General features: G+C 41.7%; 1 protein-coding gene across 1 annotated transcript in view; it reads right to left on the bottom strand.

Annotated features, from left to right (window-relative positions):
* The window catches only part of slc49a3 (solute carrier family 49 member 3), a 32,076-nt gene extending 13,330 nt beyond the window's left edge, over positions 1 to 18,746 (bottom strand). Inside the window, exons 1-3 of the mRNA XM_003223353.4 lie at positions 18,399 to 18,746; positions 6,089 to 6,247; positions 1,839 to 2,058 (exon numbers count right to left, since the gene is read on the bottom strand). Coding sequence (XP_003223401.2) covers positions 1,839 to 2,058; positions 6,089 to 6,247; positions 18,399 to 18,515 — 496 coding nt within the window. The 5' untranslated portion in view covers positions 18,516 to 18,746. The remainder of the gene's footprint in view (positions 1 to 1,838; positions 2,059 to 6,088; positions 6,248 to 18,398) is intronic.
* Between the last annotated feature and the right edge of the window lie 1,223 nt (positions 18,747 to 19,969).

The raw sequence follows: 19,969 nt of genomic DNA on the forward strand, positions 1-19,969 counted from the left end.
GACAATGTTTACAAACATTTTCTATTACCATAGTAATAGGGCCTAAATATCCCACAGGCACCTGATCCTGACTTGGAAGTTAAGCAAGAACAACCCCAGTTAATTAGATTAACATTAGATGATATTACTTAATGGAAAAAGATGATAAAACTTGGTAAAGTAGAGGATGGTAGGAAAAGATGTTTTTCTTATGTAAGCCGCCCCGAGTCGCTTCGGGGAGATGGAGGCGGGGTACAAGAATAAAGTTGTTATTATAATTATGATGGAGCGCCTGATGGTGTAGTGGGTTAAAACCTTGTGACTTGAAGGTTGGGTTGCTGACCTGAAGGCTGCCAGGTTCAAATCCAACCCAGAGAGAGCGTGGATGAGCTCCCTCTATCAGCTCCAGCTCTATGCGGGGACATGAGAGAAGCCTCCCACAAGGATGATAAAAACATCAAAACATCCGGGCATCCCCTGGGCAACGTCCTTGCAGATGGCCAATTCTCTCACACCAGAAGTGACTTGCAGTTTCTCAAGTCACTCCTGACACGGAAAAAAAAACCCAGTTAATACTTGGATGGGAGACCACCATGGAACACCAGGTGCTTCAGATTACATTTTAAAGGAAGGAACTGACAAAACCACCAATAAGTTAACAGGTGAATTTAAGGCACATTTCAGCAAAAAAAAAAAAAAAAAAAAAAACAAGCTTAGAAACCTGTAAACTTCATCCATAAGGTAGCCTGGAGTGAATAGTTGTGTTGTAGATCAGCCTGAAACTGATGGGCTCATTGATATTTTAGAGAGGATTGTGGGATTGCCTGTGGGATTTCCAGGGGCACGAAGTGTGGACGATTTAAGTCAAGGGAATTATGCTTCTTTCCGTGAGAAACTTGACTGGGAAAGTGCCGGCCTTCAAGGTCAGCCAAAGCAGCCAGAGATATTAGATAAGGAAGAGTGGAGAGGAGAATTAAGTGGTACGGAAGGCTTCCAGGAAAAAACACATGGAGATACAGGAATCAACACAGGCCTTCATTTACAGATCAGAGTAGAAAAAAGGCATCGCAGGGAAGAACATTTGTGTGGGGAAAATTGGGGAGAGATTTCATGGGAGACAAAATGCTTTCATGGGAGGCTTTTAATTTGCAAGTTGTTTACTTTAAAGTTAGTTCAGGCAACGTAGTGTTTGGAGTAAGAAACTAGGTCTGAGTTCCCGGTTCATGTTTCAAGTCAAGCCTCATGGTTTTGGGAGTCAGGTATATTGCATGTTTCTATGCTCTTGTTTTTGTATTCGTGATCAAGTTTTACTAAGGATACCTTTTTGTTTGTGGACTTAAGCTGTTCTTGTGATCTTTGGCTATTCCTGGACTGTATTGCCTTTGAATCTGTTTGGGACAGTTGGATTCCTGTTGGACTATTGCTTATTGCTCAGCATTTTTGGATATATGTGTTCGACATACTTTCATGGTCAGATTTACAGGGTTGTTGTGTGTTTTCTGGGCTGTATGGCCATGTTCTAGAAGTATTCTCTCCTGAAGTTTGCCCACATCTATGGCAGGCATCCTCAGAGGTTGTGAGGTATACCTTTTCTTTCTTTATTCCTGCATTTTTTCTATACTTTAAATATATTTTATAATAAACCATTTGCTTATATTCTGGACTCTTGTGTGGTGCTGTGGTCATAGGGGTTTCCAGGCTTAGGGTGCAACAATTTGAATAATACATATGGAGGAATACAGCAGAGAAAATAGGAAGCTCAACACAGATACAAGGTGAGAGACAGGGGTGTCTTAGCTCATTTGCTGGTCACCTTGCTACCCCAAACACTTGAGACTGGCAAATCCTCATTTACTTACACATTGAACCAATCATATTGGCCGTGGCTCTCTGGTGCTCTGGGAACCATACCGCTGCTAGTTTGGTTGGTGAAAAAATGATAAGAGGCTGGGCCACTGCACAAAGGCATTGTCCTACCAGCAGGTATATGATATTGAGCGAGCCCAGGCTCAGGAAGCTGACAGTGCTGAAAATCCGAATGATGCTCCCAATCATGTTTAGCCAGGCACAGAGTAAAATCTGCAATACAAGAAAGCATGTCACCCACATTAGTTTTCAAATGATGAACGAGACTCAATTGCATTATTATTGTGGCATTATAAATGATCCGATTTTCTACATCAACATTAGAGACTGGGCAGTGGGCACTGATGTACTTTTCCCAAGTTAGTCCAGGGGCCACTTTGACCTGAGACCGCTCTCCAACATTAGTACCAAAAGGGTTAGAAATCAGTTTTTGGTCAACTTTAGATTCTGTTTGGGGTGCTGATTCAGAAAATTGCATTGGATGGACCACATCAGCTATATTTTCTGATACAGAACATATGCCATCCAGTAGTTGCCTTCTGCTCGCCCACATAAAACCATATTTAATAATCTAGAGCTAATTTTCACCGCATGTCTCATGGACCTTATTTTACATCTCACAGGTTGTTAACCAATGTTTCCTTATGAAAGCAGTTTCCCCCATTTATCTGGTAACATGACAACTGGATTACATGCCAATATGACAACTGAGCAGAGCTCTGACCCTTCTGTGACTAAGAGAGTCACTGAAAGGTCCACAAAATGTACTGGGACGCTCCCAGGGAAATGTAGGCCACAGGCTGATTACCATCAACCTCCCTTTTGAACCATATGCCATCCTATATAAGTGGACTGGTAGAGCTTCCCACGTTGCTGTCTTTACACTGGAATGTTACCCAAATATACAGTAGAGTCTCGCTTATACAACATAAACGGACAGGCAGAATGTTGGATAAGTGAAAATGTTGGATAATAAGGAGAGATTAAGGAAAAGCCTATTAAACATCAAATTACGTTATGATTTTACAAATTAAGCACCAAAACATCATGTTTTACAACAAGTCTGCCACTTGTTTGGAAGTGTGGTTGCACTTGTGTTGTTGTTGGGTGTGTTGGCCCACTGCGCGTTGCTGCTTAGAGAAACAGTTGTGGATCCAGGCGGGAGGCAGACTGTGTTGGATAATACAGAAAGTTGGATGAGCGAAGGTTGGATAGGTGAGACTCTACTGTATAATCCACCACTAAATGGGGGGCTGTGTTTCATCTATCCTTCTCTTTTACATTGTCATCAAACTAGTGCACAAGTAGCTGAAATTTTAAGATGTTCGTAAAGCATAAAGGCTAAAGGACTGTTTTGCGAAATTCAGTTTGGAATTCATCCACCAAAAATTCTCCTTGTGTAATGTAAGATGGTAAGCAGGAGCATGTCCACAATCCACCTCTCTCAAACGCTGATCTATCCATACACAACTGTTACATCTTTAGCACAAGTGAGAAAAGGAAAGTATACATGGAGGTGTATGGCCTAATCTATGTAGGGTTTGCTTACTGACTCAAGAGAAATTATGGTAAATCAATACTTACATGTGTGTTGTTGAAGGCGTTCATGGCCAGAGTCACTGGGTTGCTGTGAGTTTTCTGGACTATATGGCCATGTTCCAGAAGCATTCTCTCCTGATGTTTCACCATATCTGAGAATGCCTGCCATAGATATCAGAAGAGAATGCTTCTGGAACATGGCCATACATCCCAGAAAAGTCACAGCAACCCAATACTAACATGTCTTTTGCATTTTCAATAGGTTTCTCACTAATGCAGAATGTGTTGTAGTATGACATGCACATGCTATCCTTCTCCCCCTTCTTACATTCACTGAAGTAAGGGTGGTACTGGAAATCCACCACATCCTGCAGAAGTTTATAGTGCTCAGCAAGGAGATCGACAGATGGAATTGAGGTTAGCTTGTAGGGAAGTCCTTCCCCCACTTTTGCCCTCTGTCTTTCTAGTCTCTCTTCCTATCTCATTATGACATTAGACTGATAACTCTCAGGGCACATCTATTTGTTCAAAGATTTCTGACCTCGTGGTGTGTGTGAGCTGTAGAGTTCTTCCCTTTTGCTCTCCTACAGGAAAGACGATTGTCTCCAAAAAGAGATAGTTAGATACGCTAGACCCTAACTTTCATATCTAGAAAATATAGTTCTTTCAATAAATCTTTTTTATTGAGAGATCCTCTCACCTCTACAGGAGTCTACTATGTACCATGCAGTTGTGGACAAGTTTACATAGGGACCACCAAAGGCAGCATTGCCCAAACATGAATCAAAGAACATGACTGCAGACTAATTCAACCAGAGAAGTCAGCCATAGCAGAACACTTGATGAACCAACCTGGACACAATATATTGTTTGTTCAACTTTTAACAGCGGACTCTTCTTCTTTTTGATTGCTGAAACGAATTTGCTCTTCTAAAAACTGACAACTCCTGCTGTGTGAGTGTACCTGCTGTTTTATTCCTGCTTTCTTTTAAAAATGCTTTTTTGTTTTTGGAAATTACTGCAACAGGTAGAACATATTAAGGACCCCACTATCCGTTAACCTCAAGCTCAAGGCTCTTAATATTGACCTGATTTTCAGAGCTGAGAATGGGAGCGAGGTAATCTGATCTCTCACAAGGCTCCCTGTAAATGCCAGCTTGTTATATACATGTCTCTGAACAAGATAGGTTGCATTTCTAGGGTATTGTAATTTCAGTAGCTACCTTGTTGATCTTCCCCTTAATCATCTACCTAAAGGAGCATGTCATACGAAGCAGCTTGAGAACCTGACATTTACAGCTGTGTACCAGCAATAATGGATTCTTCTCACCAAACCAAACTTGCGAGGCTGATCCTGGGCCACTTTCTTGCAATGTTCTCAAGAGTTTGCAGTGCTTGTGTGCCAGGCAGAAAGTTGTAGGTGGCCAAACAGGCAGCATGGTTGATTAAATGGGATGCCATACTCTTACTATATTGTCCATGTTAGCACGAAAACCTTTCTGTATGAAGGTTTTGTCTATGTAAATGGCCTTCTAAAGCATGGCCCTATAGCTGAAAAACTCTCCTCTGAATGGATGGCTTTCAATAAGACTTTAGAACAAAATCTCTTCCTGACCACCTTTGCTTAATGCAGTGTTTCTCAACATGTGGGTCCCCAGATGTTTTGGCCCTCAACTCCCAGAAATCCTAACAGTTGGTAAATTGGTTGGGATTTCTGGGAGCTGTAGGCCAAAACACCTAGGGACCCACGGGTTGAGAACCACTGGTGAATGTAATCTCCCCACTCAAAGATCATTGTGACTTTCCAGAGTTTGGACTGCAGATCCCATGTGCCCTGATAATTTGTTATGCTTGTTATGGATAATGGGGAATTGCATTCCAACAATAACTGGAAGGCCATATGCACACCCCAGTCTGTTATTGATGAATAATAATAATAATAATAATAATAATAATAATAATAATAATAATAATAATAATAACAACTTTATTTTTATACCCTGCCCCATCTCCCCGAAGGGACTCGGGGCGCCTTACATGGGGCCTAGCCTGATAAAACAATCAATATCAGTAACACGACTATAAAACAATTATACCAGTAAAACAACAATAGCAATAAAACAATCGTTTTGGCCTACAACTCCCAGAAATCCCAGCCAGTTTACCAGCTGTTAGCATTTCTGGGAGTTGAAGGCTAAAACATCTGGGGACTCACAGGTTGAGAACCACTGGCTTAGAGGGAAAGCTGCTATTTTGGTCCATTACCAGCTTCCACTCTATTTTACAGAGAGAAGTTTCACACAGGGAAATCAGAAACAGAACAAAGGTCTGAAGCTGGATTTGCAGCTTCAGTTTTGTATTTAAGGATATACAAGAGAGAGAAAGAGAAAAGAGATAAATACAAACAGAACTATGGATCTGATATACCCTATTTGGCCTTACTTTATGCAAAACACATTAGCTATAGCCTTTGGGATCACCTATATCATTCTACAATCTTTGTTCTGTCGTCCCACCTCTCCACCTTTTTATTGTCAGAAGTCATAACTGGGGATTGGCAAACGGTTATGAAATGAAGGTTAGTAGTAGCCATCATATATTTTCTAACTGAGAAATCTGATCTGTTTCCAAGGGATTTATAAGAGTGGGCTTTAAAGACTGCCTTAGAATAAACTAGGTCTTGTCAATCGCTGCCCCAACTTACAGCACATTTAAGTCCAATGGTGTCCAGAATCCATATTGCCAGGAGCCCCATGGGAACCGAAATCACAAGGAACACAAGCGAAAGCCAGTTGACTATATTCATTGTCGTGTGAAAATATTCAGCTGTTTTATCAGCCACTGGAGCAAATGTCAACCATTCCTGAAGAAGAGAGAAATGGATAGGTGTTTGTACCATCATAAAGCAACACATTGGGATGAAGGTTGGCAATATTTAGAAGAATGTTAGTGGTGACTGATTTGGCCCCTTAGTGACACCATGCTGTAACCCTATTCAAGCCACAATAATACAAGGGTGGGTCAAAAAGTTTTGCCTTCTGTGTCATTTTTTTCGTGTCAGTAGTTATTTGAGAAACTGCAAGTTGCTTCTGGTGTGAGAGAATTGGCTGTCTGCAAGGACGTTGCCCAGGGAACACCCGGATGTTTTGATGTTTTTACCACCCTTGTGGGAGGCTTCTCTCATGTCCCTGCATGGAGCTGGAGCTGATAGTGAGAGCTCATCCACGCTCTCCTCGGTTTGGATTCGAACCAGCAACCTTCAGCTCAGCAACCCAACCTTCAAGTCATCAGTCCTGCTGGCACAAGGGTTTAACTCACTGCGCCACCGGGGGTTCCCCTGTGTCATAAAAACATTATAAACAAACATATAACACCAGAAGTTGCTACAGATCATAGCCTGAACTATCCTCTACTCAAAACTACCATTCAATGTGGTCACCATCAATTTGTACGCATTTGCGCCATCGTTTAACCAAAACCATTTTGGAAAAATCCAGGATTTTGCTTTGTGATCCATGATTTTAAAGCTGTTTTAGTAACTGAATCTAAATCCATGTAGGTTGTCTTTCAGAGGTCCAAACAGGTAAAAGTCAGAACGAGTAAAATCAGGGCTTTAAAACAGTTTTAAAATCATGATCTGTAACTACTTCTGCTGTTATATGTTCATTCGTAACGTTTTTTATGACACAGGAGGCAAAACCTTTTGACCCAACCTTCTGAGTAAGCCTGTACAGTCAGTCTTATATTGTCATTGCAATTTCCATTCTGTTAGAGGATGACATCTCAAATTAATGTGCGTGTGTATATACAATACGACTCCCTTATCCACAGTGTCTTTCATCTATCAACATCTAACAAAACATATCTTCTCTAAGAATTTTCTGACTCCTCTGGGTATTCTATGGCATTATAAGGCAGCAGCTTCTGTCTTCCTGATAGTAGGCAGGCAGCTCTGATGAAGTTAACCATTTGACTCTCCCAGTGTTGGCTATTCGTACAGATTTGTCTCAGATTCTTCCCCATTACATTGTCATTTATGTGGAAAAATGCAGTTCTGTCATTGGTTTCTGTACACTGACTCTCTTTATTGTGAAGGCAAACTCCTGAAGCAAAGGCTGCGGCTCTATAGACTAAAATGTTTGCCTTAATATGGATATCCAATCCGGGGTCAAAATCTGCATTAGCCCATTTCCCAATTGACTGTCAAAGTGTTCCAGAGACCTGCCATGTTCTACACGCTGACAAGCAAATCTGCCCCTGTTCATGGTTGATTTGCAGCCTCTCTTAAACAGAAGTCCTCTGTGTCAAGTTGTCAAGAAGAAAGAACTCCAAATTGAAATTGCCAAAGGAAATGAAATTAATGAAGCCTTAAATATATCAAAGAGGTTCTCTGACAAATTGACAAGGCCTGTCAAGCTAATTACAACCAGCATACGATAATCCCAGAGCGAGGGATTGCAGCACTTCAAAGTAGGTAAGGGGTTTGCAACATGTGGGGAAGAATCCACCTTAGTGCAAGGCAATGAGCTGCACGGCAACTCCAAAAAAGATCAGACAGGCAAAGATATTCAACTGCAGTCACCTGGAAGAATATCCCATTGAACTCAATGAAGCTTATGTCTGAGGAGAAGTGTACAGGATTGCAATACAAAGCCACAGTCTTCCCATTCTGCCAGTGTAGTGGTTTGAGTGTTGGGACTACAACCGTAGAGACCAGGGTTTGATTCTGGACTTAGCTATGGAATCTCACTGGATTACTTTGGGTAAGTCACACTCTCAGCTCCAGAAAATCAAAGTTAAGCCCTTGTGCCAGCTGAACTGCTGACATCAAGGTTGGATTGCCAGTTCGAATCCGCAAGACGGGGTGAGCTCCCGTCCGTCAGCTCTAGCTCAAGAAGACTCCCAACAGGATGGTAACACATCCGGCTGTGCCCTGGGCAACGTCTTTGTAGACGGCCAATTCTCTCACACCAAAAGTGAGTTGCAGTATGTTATCAAGTCGCTTCTGATATGACAAAAAAAAACCCCATAAAATAAGGTTGCCATAAATTGGAAATTGAAATGATGGAGTTGCCATAAATTGGAAGTGATCTGAAAGTACCCAACAGCAACGGGCCAAGGAAGTCCACTCCTCCATTAACCATAAAACTACCTCAATGAGGAAGAATAGTGTGATTTTTTCCTACTCCATGGGTGCTGATGGCAGTTTACACAGAATAAACCCAAAAGCGTGTGGTGCATTATCAGTTTCACTCCACGACTGCAGTTGTGTGGCTGTGTCAATTTTGTGAACCAATTAGAAATGTGTCATAATGACAGATGTCTGTACCTGTATAGGCTTCTCTATCCTGGAAGTACCCATTTGTACAAATAGTGGTTCTAGGCATGCAGATACCAGTGCCTACCCACACTGGCAAGGTGTCATTTACGGGCAAGCCAGTTCCACATATAAAGTAGCAAACACTGTTATCAATGTATGCCATGATACATTAATTAGTTTACAATGCAACAAGATTTGATTATCAGACAGTATCATAGATACCTCACTGGGAATTGGCCAGGAGAGGAATGCCATATCCAAGTACCATTCCCACGTACAGTCTGAGAAAGGAAGAAAAACTACTCTCTTCCACCTGGGAGGCTAGGATACTCCTTACTCCTGCCACGAGCAAAGAAACTAAGAATTCTGATGTCTATCAGAAATAATGTATAGCACTGCCTTCCCTAGCCTGGTGCTTTCTCCAGCTGTACTGGATTATATTTTGCAAAAATTGTGGTTTCTTCAGTGCTGGAGTTGAGTGGCAGATTTAGGCAGATTGCATCCGCAGGGCAAGAAAACAGCCAGAGGATGCCTCTGTGGCATGCTAACTGAACAATTTGCTTCACTTGCAGTTTTGTAGTGTTACCAGTAATGTAAATTGCATGTGTTCACGCATGCATGACCATTGCTTGATGATCCCATTTCAAAAAGAGGTTCACAACCATCTGTGACTGAACAGGCATGCATTTAGAAGCCTCTGAATCCTTGTAGCAGCTCTTGATTCTGACAGCCTTCACAAGTATTTCCACCAAATGCCAAGAACGCCTTTCTGCCCCTGAACCAGTGCCTATCATCAGTGATGGGCTGGATGAGGGCTAATAAGTTGAAAGTAAATCCAAACAAAACAGAGTTATTCCTGGTCAGTCGGAAAGAGGATCAGGGTGTGGGATCATGATGCAAATCAGGTGTACTCCCCATCCAATACAGACTGTAATCCCACACCCTGATCCAGGTTTGCAGTCTGGGGATGATCCTGGACTCAGTGCTGGGAATGATCCTGGAACCCCAGGTGTCAGCGGTGGCCAGGAGTGCCTTCGCACAATTAAAACTTGTGCACCAGCTGCACCCATACCTTGAGATGCCAGACTTGATCATGGTAGTCCATGCCTTGTTTACATCCCATTTAGACTACAATGCTCTCTGCGTGGGGCTGCCTTTGAAGACAGTTCTGAAGCTATAACTGTTTCAGAGATCGGCAGCCAGGTTATTAACTGGAGCGCCGTACAGGGAGTGGACAACTACTATGTTAACTGGCTGCCGATGTGCTTCCGGGATAAATACCAAATGCTGGTTATTACCTATAAAGCCCAAAATGACTCAGGTCCAGACTATTTGAAAGACCGCATCTCTGCATATAAACCAACTAGCTGTACCCAGCCACGCGTTGCTGTGGTGATATGGGAAATAAAGTATTGAAGAATTAGTGGTAGCTTGTATATGTTATTTCCTAAAGCTTGTTAATATACAATATTTCTGGTTGTTCCTTTTTTTGTCAATTGGAGGCAAATATGAATGCTGCAATTAGCCAGAATGATTAGCATGTAATGGACTTTCAGCTTCAAAACCTGGCTGCTTCCTCCATGGGGGAATCTTTTGTTGGGAGGTGTTAGCTGGCCCTGATTGTTTCTTGTCTGGAATGTCCCTGTTTTCAGAGTATTGTTCTTTATGTACTGTTCTGATTTTAGAGTTTTTTTTAAATACTTGGAGTCATATTGTGTTCATTTTCATGGTTCACAGCAACATAATAATAATAATAATAATAATAATAATAACAACTGATAATACACACTACTTTTCTCCCTCCTCAGCTTCCTCCCTGGGGGAATTCTTTGTTCGGAGGTGTTAACTGGCCCTGATTGTTTCCTGTCTGGAATTCCCCTGTTTTCAGGGTGTGGTTCTTTATTTACTGTGCTGATTTTAGAGATTATATTGTTCTGTTTTATTATGCCACAGTAATTTTATATATTATATTTATAATCTTATATTATTTGCTTTGAACTGGATTATATGAGACCCGTTCTACACAACTGTAAAAAAATTCGCATTGAACTGGATTATATGGCAATGTGGACTCAAGATAATCCAGTTCAAAGCAGATACTGTGGATTATCTGTTTTGGCATTCTGGGTTATATATCTGTGTGGAAGGGCCTTGAATCTACACTGCCATATAATCCAGTTCAAATAATCTAATCTGTATTTTATAGGAAGTGTGGATGAGGCCTAAGTGAACCCTCAGCGATTGTGGATGGGGGTTGCCAGAACACGAAGTGAGCGAGGCCAAAAGGGGGAGCGGCCTACCCTTCTGACTGGCAGCCAGAGGGAGACCAGCTCTTCCTCATCCTCTGTAATTTGGACTTTATGTTTCTAAGTTCTTTTGATGGAAAGACATAGACTGGATGACTGTCTTTTGTAGCCAAATTTGGTGTGATTTGGTTCAGTAGTTTTCTTGTTTACTCCATAGTAAAACCGCACATTACATTTTATATATATAGATATGAGCGCTGCAGTCAGCGGAGAGGCCCTCCTCTCGGTCCCACCCTCGTTTCAAGTGTGGTTGGTGGGAATGAGAGAGAGGGATTGTTCCCCACCTCTAAAACTCCCTCCCTAAAGAGTGGGCTCTTTAGTGGGCTCCTCCCTCCTCTCCTTCAAAAAGCTATTAAAAACACATTTAAACAATTTAGCTTACAGAGAGGAGGATTAAGTACATCTAATTGCACCTTACTTAGCTGCTAGCACCCACCCTGTTAATCTGTTGTTTTCCATCTCCCCCACCCAACAAATTTAGCCTAATATTAGAGATTTTAAATGACATTTTAAGGATTTAATATGTTAGTAATTATGTGGATTTATTTTATGTCTTGTTCATTTATGTTGATTAATAATTTACTGAGTTGTTCCTGATTTGTTCATGGATTATCGTCAGCACTGAATGTTTGCCATTGTATATTTTGTTGTGAGCCGCCCTGAGTCCATCGGAGAGATAGGGCAGACTATAAATAAAGTTTCATTCATTCATTTATTCATTCAAGTATGAAGACAGCACTAATTTTTGGATACTTGTGATAGCAAGTGGAGCCTTCCAATTCAAGGGGAGACGATAAATGCTGGAAGTAACTTCATTGTTCCTTTCCGTCAGGACAGGTGGAGAGCACAGGAGACGTGGAAAGAGTTTTCTCCGCAAGCACCAACCAGCATTATATATGTCTTAGAGGCACCGAGAGATTTCTTATTGATAAATGATTGCCTGATTCAACTATGAATCATCACAGGTAGAAACATCAATGTACCTTTAAAGTGTGGCAAACTATGAATCATCACAGGTAGAAACGCCAATGTGCCTCCAAAGTGTGGCAAACTACTCTTAAGAAGTAATATAATGACAACAATTCCTAACAGAGCTCTGGGATCCTGGGAATCATTCTCTAACTGCTCAATTATGGATAGTTTCAACGCTTTCTTCTTCTCAACAGTAACTTGCCAAACTCTGTGTGATTTCTTTGTTTACCTTTAGTACAGCTGTTCCACCCATACAGTTGATAATCATCAAACTATGTACACCTATATTTAAACAGGCTGCCAGTCTACATTCTCATCTCACTGTTTCCTGTGTATTTAATCTATAGATGTGTATTTAATCTATGTTCTGCTTTTGGTTACAACATAATAGGCTCTCCTCAAAGGGCAGACCAAGTTCAAACAACCTAGGAGACACTTACAGTAAGACCCTCAGTATCTGTGTAGGATATGTTCCCGGCCAAATCATAGTCACCTAAAACCATGGGTACAACAGGATTATATTAATGTGTTGTTGAAGGTTTTCATGGCCGGAAACATTGGGTTGCTGTGAGTTTTCCGGGTTGTATGGCCATGTTCCAGAAGCACTCTCTCCTGAAGTTTGACCCACATCTATGGCAGGCTCCTCAGAGGTTGTGAGGTCTGTTTTAAACTAGGCAAGTGGAGTTTATTTATCTGTGGAATGTCCAGGGTGGTAGAAATAACTATTGTCTGTTTGAGGCAAGCGTGAACAGGAAACAATCAGGGCCAGCTAACACCTCCCACCTAGGGATTCCCCAGGCAGGAAGCAGCCAGTTTTTGAAACTGCAAGGCTATTCAATGTTAATCAAGGTGGCCAAATGCAACATTCACACTTGCCCCCCGCAGACAAGAGTTATTTCTCCCGCCCCTGGATCTTCCACAGATATATAAACCCCACTTGCCTAGTTTCCAACAGACCTCACAACTTCTGAGGATGCCTGCCACAGATGTGGGTGAAACGTCAAGAGAGAATGCTTCCGGAACATGGCCATACAGCCCGGAAAACTCACAGAAACACAGGATTAGTTTACTTCCAGTCTCAGCATATTATGTAGTTGAATTGAAGGACCTAGACATTCCAACACAACTCTATCGTAATTTCCAGAGGAAAGGATACCATAGTATCATCTAGACAACTTAGTAAATACCCATAGAAACCATTTTCCCCTGGGGATATATAGTTCTGTGGTTATGGGGTGGGGTCTTCCTGTATTTCACTTACTGAAACTTAGTTGCTTTACTGTGTCACAATGGAAACAAAGGAGAAGATTTGTAGCAAGCTGCTTTAATTTCCTAATTGAGCAATGCAATAATAAATCAAGGAAACAGTCTAGGCAATAGTTGTTAATGAACACAAATTATCTAGTTTAATAACTGGATTTCATAATTGAAGAATGTCGATAGTAGACACTCAGCACTTTGATGAAGATAAAACACCTCTGATGGTTTCTCCAGGAATCCAGAGGAGACACAGCAGGTTACCCAGAAAAGAAATCTGGACCGTGCTTATGAAAGAAGCTCAGAATAGACTATATTTTAGTTGTTCTTTCACATGTTCTATTTTTCTCGTGTCAGGAGCGACTTGAGAAACTGCAAGTCGCTTCTGGTGTGAGAGAATTGGCCGTCTGCAAGGACGTTGCCCAGGGGACACTCAGATGTGTTTTGATGTTTTACTATCCTTGTGGGATGCTTCTCTCATGTCCCCACATGGAGCTGGAGCTGATAGAGGGAGCTCATCCACACTCTTCCCGGTTAGATTCGAAACATTAACCTTCAGGACAGCAACCCAACCTTCATGTCAGCGGTCTGCCAGCATAAGTATTTAACCCATTGCACCGCCGGAGGCTCTTCTGGCAATTTCTACGTCAGTTCTTCATCAATGAAATGGCTCTGATGCTGCTGTTTCCCTGTTGCCTCCATCCTGCCATGGAGTTCAAGACCATAACCTGACACTCAATGTGTTGCTTTTAAATACATCTAACTCAGAAGTCCTGGCTCAGGAGAGTTTGTGGCAAGGGAAAATGTATTCTCTGCCATGCCGTAGCCACTCCTAGTTTCTACTGAGCCTGAATTACATACAGTACAATTTGCTTACTCCAGCAGAATGGCTGTATTCGGGATAAATTATAGGTGATAGTTGGTTTGCTTTCAAGTCTACTTATGGTAAACCTACCATGGGATTTTCTTGGGAAGATTTGTTCGGAGGAGAGTTTCTTTTGCTTCCCTTTGAGGCTGAGAGAGTGTCATCCAAGGTCATCTAGTGGGTTTGGACTCTAGTCTCCAGTGTCATAGTCCAACATTCAAACCATAACACCACACTGGGTAATAACTACAGTAGAGTCTCACTTATCCAAGCCTCGCATATCCAAGCTTCTGGATTATCCAAGCTATTTTTGTAGTCAATGTTTTCAATATATCATGATATTTTGGTGCGAAGTTCGTAAATACAATAATTACAACATAACATTACTGCGTATTGAACTACTTTTTCTGTCAAATTTGTTGTATAGCATGTTTTGGTGCTTAATTTGTAAAATCATAACCTAATTTGATGTTTAATAGGCTTTTCCTTAATCCCTCCTTATTATCCAAGATATTCGCTTATCCAAGCTTCTGCCGGCCCATTTAGCTTGGATAAATGAGACTCTACTGTATAACTATAGGTTATGCTTACTACAATCTATACAGTTAACACTTACTGTACAAGCAATCCCCAAGTTACACACAAAATAAGCTCTGTAGGTTGATTCTTAAGTTGAATTTGTATTTAAGTCGGAACAGGCACATTTTTAAGTATAACTTCAGCCACACACACACACATATATATACACATACACACACACATATACACAGACACACTTTGGATAGCATATGGAAGGGTCAATACCTCTATGGTGTTTCTTTTGCTGTCTGTGCCCCTGTTCAGAAGATTTCATCTCACTTTCTATCCCTCTGAGAATTGTATTTTGAAAAATTAGGCTTGTTGTGGAAACAAGGATTGGTGATAAAGTCTCAGTGGAGACCCCTTTCCCCTATGATAACATTTCCAGGAGTGAATTTCCCTTCCGAGGGGTAGATTTCTCTCACTTCCTGTTGTTTTGTCCCCATTCTCAACCATGAGTAATTTGTAAGTTGGATGTTTGTTAACTTGGCTACGGCCTGTATATAAAATTATTCTTATTATTACCCATTTAAGCACTTGTCACAAGGACTTTTTGGCAAAGAAGGACAACGAACGTGGAAACCTCCCAGGATTCCATAGAATTATGCCATGGTAGCTTAAGTGGTGTCAAACTGCATTAATTACACTATGTAACACGATTCTTGTTCCTGGGTTATAAATGTCATTTCCTAATTGGTTCTATTATTAAAACATGGAAAAGGTTTATTAAACTTTCTATAGCATATTTTGCTATAGTGTTTCAATGAATATCTCATTGAGCCTCACCTGATTCAACATACCATATTTACTCGTCTAATGCTCACCTTTTTAAAAACTAAATTATCTTCCCAAAATTTTGATGTGCATCAGATTTGCATAATATAGTAAATAATTTTTGGGTTTCAGGGTTTTGAAAAGTGTGCATTAGATTCGAGTAAATACGGCTGGGTTGTGGCAGGCACAAAAATGATATTTCTGGAGTAGAACATCTACTTTCGAAGTAAGCACCACACAAATAAACAGGAAATAAGACTTTCAAACCAGGAACTGAACATTTTTCAATTTTCGTTACACAGTGTATATATATATATATGTATATAAGGTAGAGTCTCGCTTATCCAACGTTCTGTATTATCCTACGCATTCTGCTTCCTGTCCGGATTCACAGCTGTTTCTCTAGGCAGCAAGGACTGAACTTTTAATGGATATAACTTCTGACAGTGTTGTTACTGTAAGTTCATTTTATGCAATTCTATCTTTATTTGTAGTTAATTTTTTTAGTGGTCAATGTTTTTGTAGTCAATGTTTTCAATACATTGTGTTGTTTTAGTGCTAAATTCGTAAATACAGTAATTACTACATAACATTACCATGTATTGAACTGTTTTTTCTGTCGATTTGTTGTAAAACATGTTTTGGTGCTTAATTTGTAAAATCATAACATAATTTGACGTTTAATAGGCTTTTCCTTAATCCCAGCTATATGCACAGATGTCTATTATATACAGCAAAAAGGAAAAAAGAAAAGTATGGTATATAATATACTTTAAAGTAAGTTATAGTTCTATATTTCCTCAAGTGATATAATCACAAATATTATGAGTGTAATATCAGTTTATATATTCCAACTGTACAGATAAGTACATATTCCAATGTCCAATTTTAACAAATATAATCTTGATAATGTTCTCAAGGTTTGTAATACTCTTCTTCCAAATCGATCATTCAAAATAAATCAAAGTTCCATGTCAATAGTAGCTCATTCAAAGTAAATCAAATTTCCATGTCAATAGCAACAAAGTAAATCACAGTTCCATGTCAATAGCAACGACTGGTCTCCCGGGTATGCATCCAGTTTCGGTGACCTTCTTCAGGTAGACCTTCTTCAGGTAATCCTGGAGTTCCCTCTGTTTGCTTTAGGTAGTATATCTTGAGATATATACCATATATACCATACTTTTCTTTTTTCCTTTTTGCTTTTCCTTAATCCCCCCTTATTATCCAACATTTTCGCTTAGCTGACGTTCTGCCAGCCCGTTTATGTTGGATAAGCAAGACTCTACTGTATGTATTTTGTTATACAGTGTATATTTGTTATACAGTGTGTATTCATTCTCTGCAGATGGTGATGAAATTGTCCGGTCTGGATTCGAATAGAGGAAGCAGAGGGTACCACCACATGGTATGCTGCTTTGGGTGTCTTTGTGGGGAGGGTATGAATAAACATCATAACAACAACAACAACAACAACAACAACAACAGGATGAATGCAGCTGGGCACCACTTAAACAACCATGGCTCAATGCCATGGAATCAAGGGAGATGCGCTTCGGTGAGGCACCAGTCCTCTTTGGCCAAGATGCCTCAAGATCTTGTAAAATGACACCTTCATGTTGAATCAAGGAACATGAAAGGCACTTCAGGCTTTTTTTCCATATCAGGAGCGACTTGAGATGAGAGAGAATTGGCCGTTTGCAAAGACTTTGACCAAGAGACAACAAGATACTGGATGTTTTACCATACTTGTGGGAGGCATCTATCATGTCCCCGCATGGGGAGCTGGAGCTGACAGAGCGCATTCGTGCTATCACCAGGTTGGATTTGAACTGGCAACCTTCAGGTCAGCAACCCAACCTTCAAGTCAGCAGTCTGCTGGCACAAAGGTTTAATCCACTGCACCACCGGAGGCAGACTAACTCAACCAAATAAGTCAGCCATAGCAGAGCACTTGATGAACCAACCTGGACACAGCATATTATTGAGAACACAGAAATGCTGGACCACTCTGACAACCACCTGTCAGACAAAGAAGCCACTGAAAACCACATGCATGTGGACAATTTTAACAGAAAGGAGAAAACCATGAAAATGAACAAAATCTGGCTACCAGTATTTTAAAAACACTAAAATCAGGACAGTAAATAAAGAACAACACTGAAAACAGAAAAATTCCAGACATGAAACAATCAGGGCCAGCTAACACCTCCCAACAAAGGATCCCCTCAGGCAGGAGGCAGCCAGGCTTTGAAACTGCAAGGCCATTCAGTGCTAGTCAAGGTGGCCAATACAACATTCACACTTACCTAAACAGACAAGAGTTCTTTCTCCCACCCTCGATCTTACACAGATATATAAACCCCTAGTTTCCAGCAGACCTCACAACCTCTGAGGATGCCTGCCATTGATGTGGGCGAAACATCAGGAGAGAATGCTTCTGGAACATAGATAGCCATACAGCCCGGAAAACTCACAACAACCCAATCTTAATGATTCCACAGCACTGAGTCAGGGCAATTCAAGTGGGGTCAAACTGCATTCATTCTACAATGAAGATGCTCTAGATGTCTAGATAAAGCCTGGGAGCTTTCATTTCCATTTCAAAGCAACTCCCAGGAAGTGTCCTGACTCAACCCAGCCCAACTGTGGCTAGGCTGAGTGAAAACAAAAGCAATCTCAAAGCCGTTGAGGCTTTCAAGGCAGCATGATCAAGATGAAGCAGAATGCAGAGTCTCAGCACTAAGAAGAGTAGGACTGGCTTCTTAGAGCTGCACCTCTGGGAAGGATGTAGGAAGTCACTGATTACTGTTGCCCTTCTCAACTCCTGGGATACCATAGCATGGAGACATGGAGAGGTGTCAATCCGCATTCCTTCCACAGTGTAGATCCCCCCCCCCCCCCCCCCCACACACACACACCAGAGCCGGAAAGGACTTACCATGCCATTGGAGGCGTTAAGGAGGCAGACCACGGCCAGGAGCAGCCAGCGCCGCTTGTACACCTTGAAAGGCGCCGCCTGGCCCTCGCTGCTCTCGGAGTCCACCTCCGCGTCCATTCCGAGAGGAGAGCGAGTGGGTCTCCGAACCGAAGGGCGGGCATGGATGGGAGATCCTCGGGACTGAGCCCGCCCCCGGCCTCTCGGATTGGGCGCTGCCCGAAAAGCCGGCTTCCCTTGCAAAGGGGCCGCCGCTCTCGCCTCGCCGGGGAAACACAGGCAGGCGCCCAGTTCCTGGTTGGCTCTGGGGCGCGCCCGGGCTCCACTGGGTCCTAGCGCTGGTTGTCTTCGGCGCCCTCCTCCGTCCTACACTGTACAAGGAATGCAGTTTGGCACCACTTTTAACCACCACGGCTCCATGCTATTAGATCTTGGCAGTTGTCGTTTCACAAGGTTTTTCCCCCCTTTTCTGCCAAAGAGAATACTCCTAATGATGAGGAACGGAAAAATATGGATTTTAGACATATATTGTATGCACATTTTAGAAGCAGTGAAATGTAGAAAAATCAGACTCTCTCTGCGTTAAATTTTAGGGATGCACAAGCTGACAGGACAAGCTGGGAGAAGGGGGGGGCAGTTTTCTACACATTCCAGTGTGAATTGGTTCCTAGTACAGCTTGACAGGTCAAGAGTGGCCTCTTGATGGATCTCTCTTTTGGTGTCTGTGACTTGCTACACGCTTTTAAGAGTACTTAAGATAGAAAAATGCTGATTGTGCATATTTATGTCCATGTATGTAAGCATGTGAAGTGACGTACTAATGACGAGATGTATGTAGAAGCATGTCCTTTGTCTGAAAATGTATAAAAGGCAAGTCAACGCCTTGATTGTCTCTCTGGTTTGCTTTTTTGGAAGAGATTTCACTTCCAGAGACTCAGCTGAAATAATAAACCGGACCTTTGGGCCTCTCAGAAGGATCTCTCTTGCGTTATCTCTCCCTTCATCTACAACACTAAATGTATTTTCTCAAAGAGTGCATCTATCTCCACTGCAGAATGGATGCATTTCGGCACCCCTCTTAAGTGCCAGGACTCAATGCTATGGAATCCTGGGAGTTGTAGTTTCACAAGGTCTGTTTCACAAGGTCTTTTGCCTTCTCTGCCAAAGAGAATGCTCTTAAATGTATTTTCTCAAAGGGTGCATCTATCTACACTGCAAAATACACCCCTCTTAAGTGCCAGGACTCAATGCTATGGAATCCTGGGAGTTGTAGTTTCACAAGGTCTCTTGCCTTCTCTGCCAAAGGGAATGCTCTTAAATGTATTTTCTCAACAGGCGCATCTATCAACACTGTAGAATGGATGCATTTCGGCACCCCTCTTAAGTGCCAGGACTCAATGCTATGGAATCCTGGGAGTTGTAGTTTCACAAGGTCTGTTTCACAAGGTCTTTTGCCTTCTCTGCCAAAGAGAATGCTCTTAAATGTATTTTCTCAAAGGGTGCATCTATCTACACTGCAAAATACACCCCTCTTAAGTGCCAGGACTCAATGCTATGGAATCCTGGGAGTTGTA

Source organism: Anolis carolinensis, chromosome 2 (genome assembly GCF_035594765.1).
Source record: "Anolis carolinensis isolate JA03-04 chromosome 2, rAnoCar3.1.pri, whole genome shotgun sequence".
Classification (NCBI taxonomy): Eukaryota; Metazoa; Chordata; class Lepidosauria; order Squamata; family Dactyloidae; genus Anolis; species Anolis carolinensis.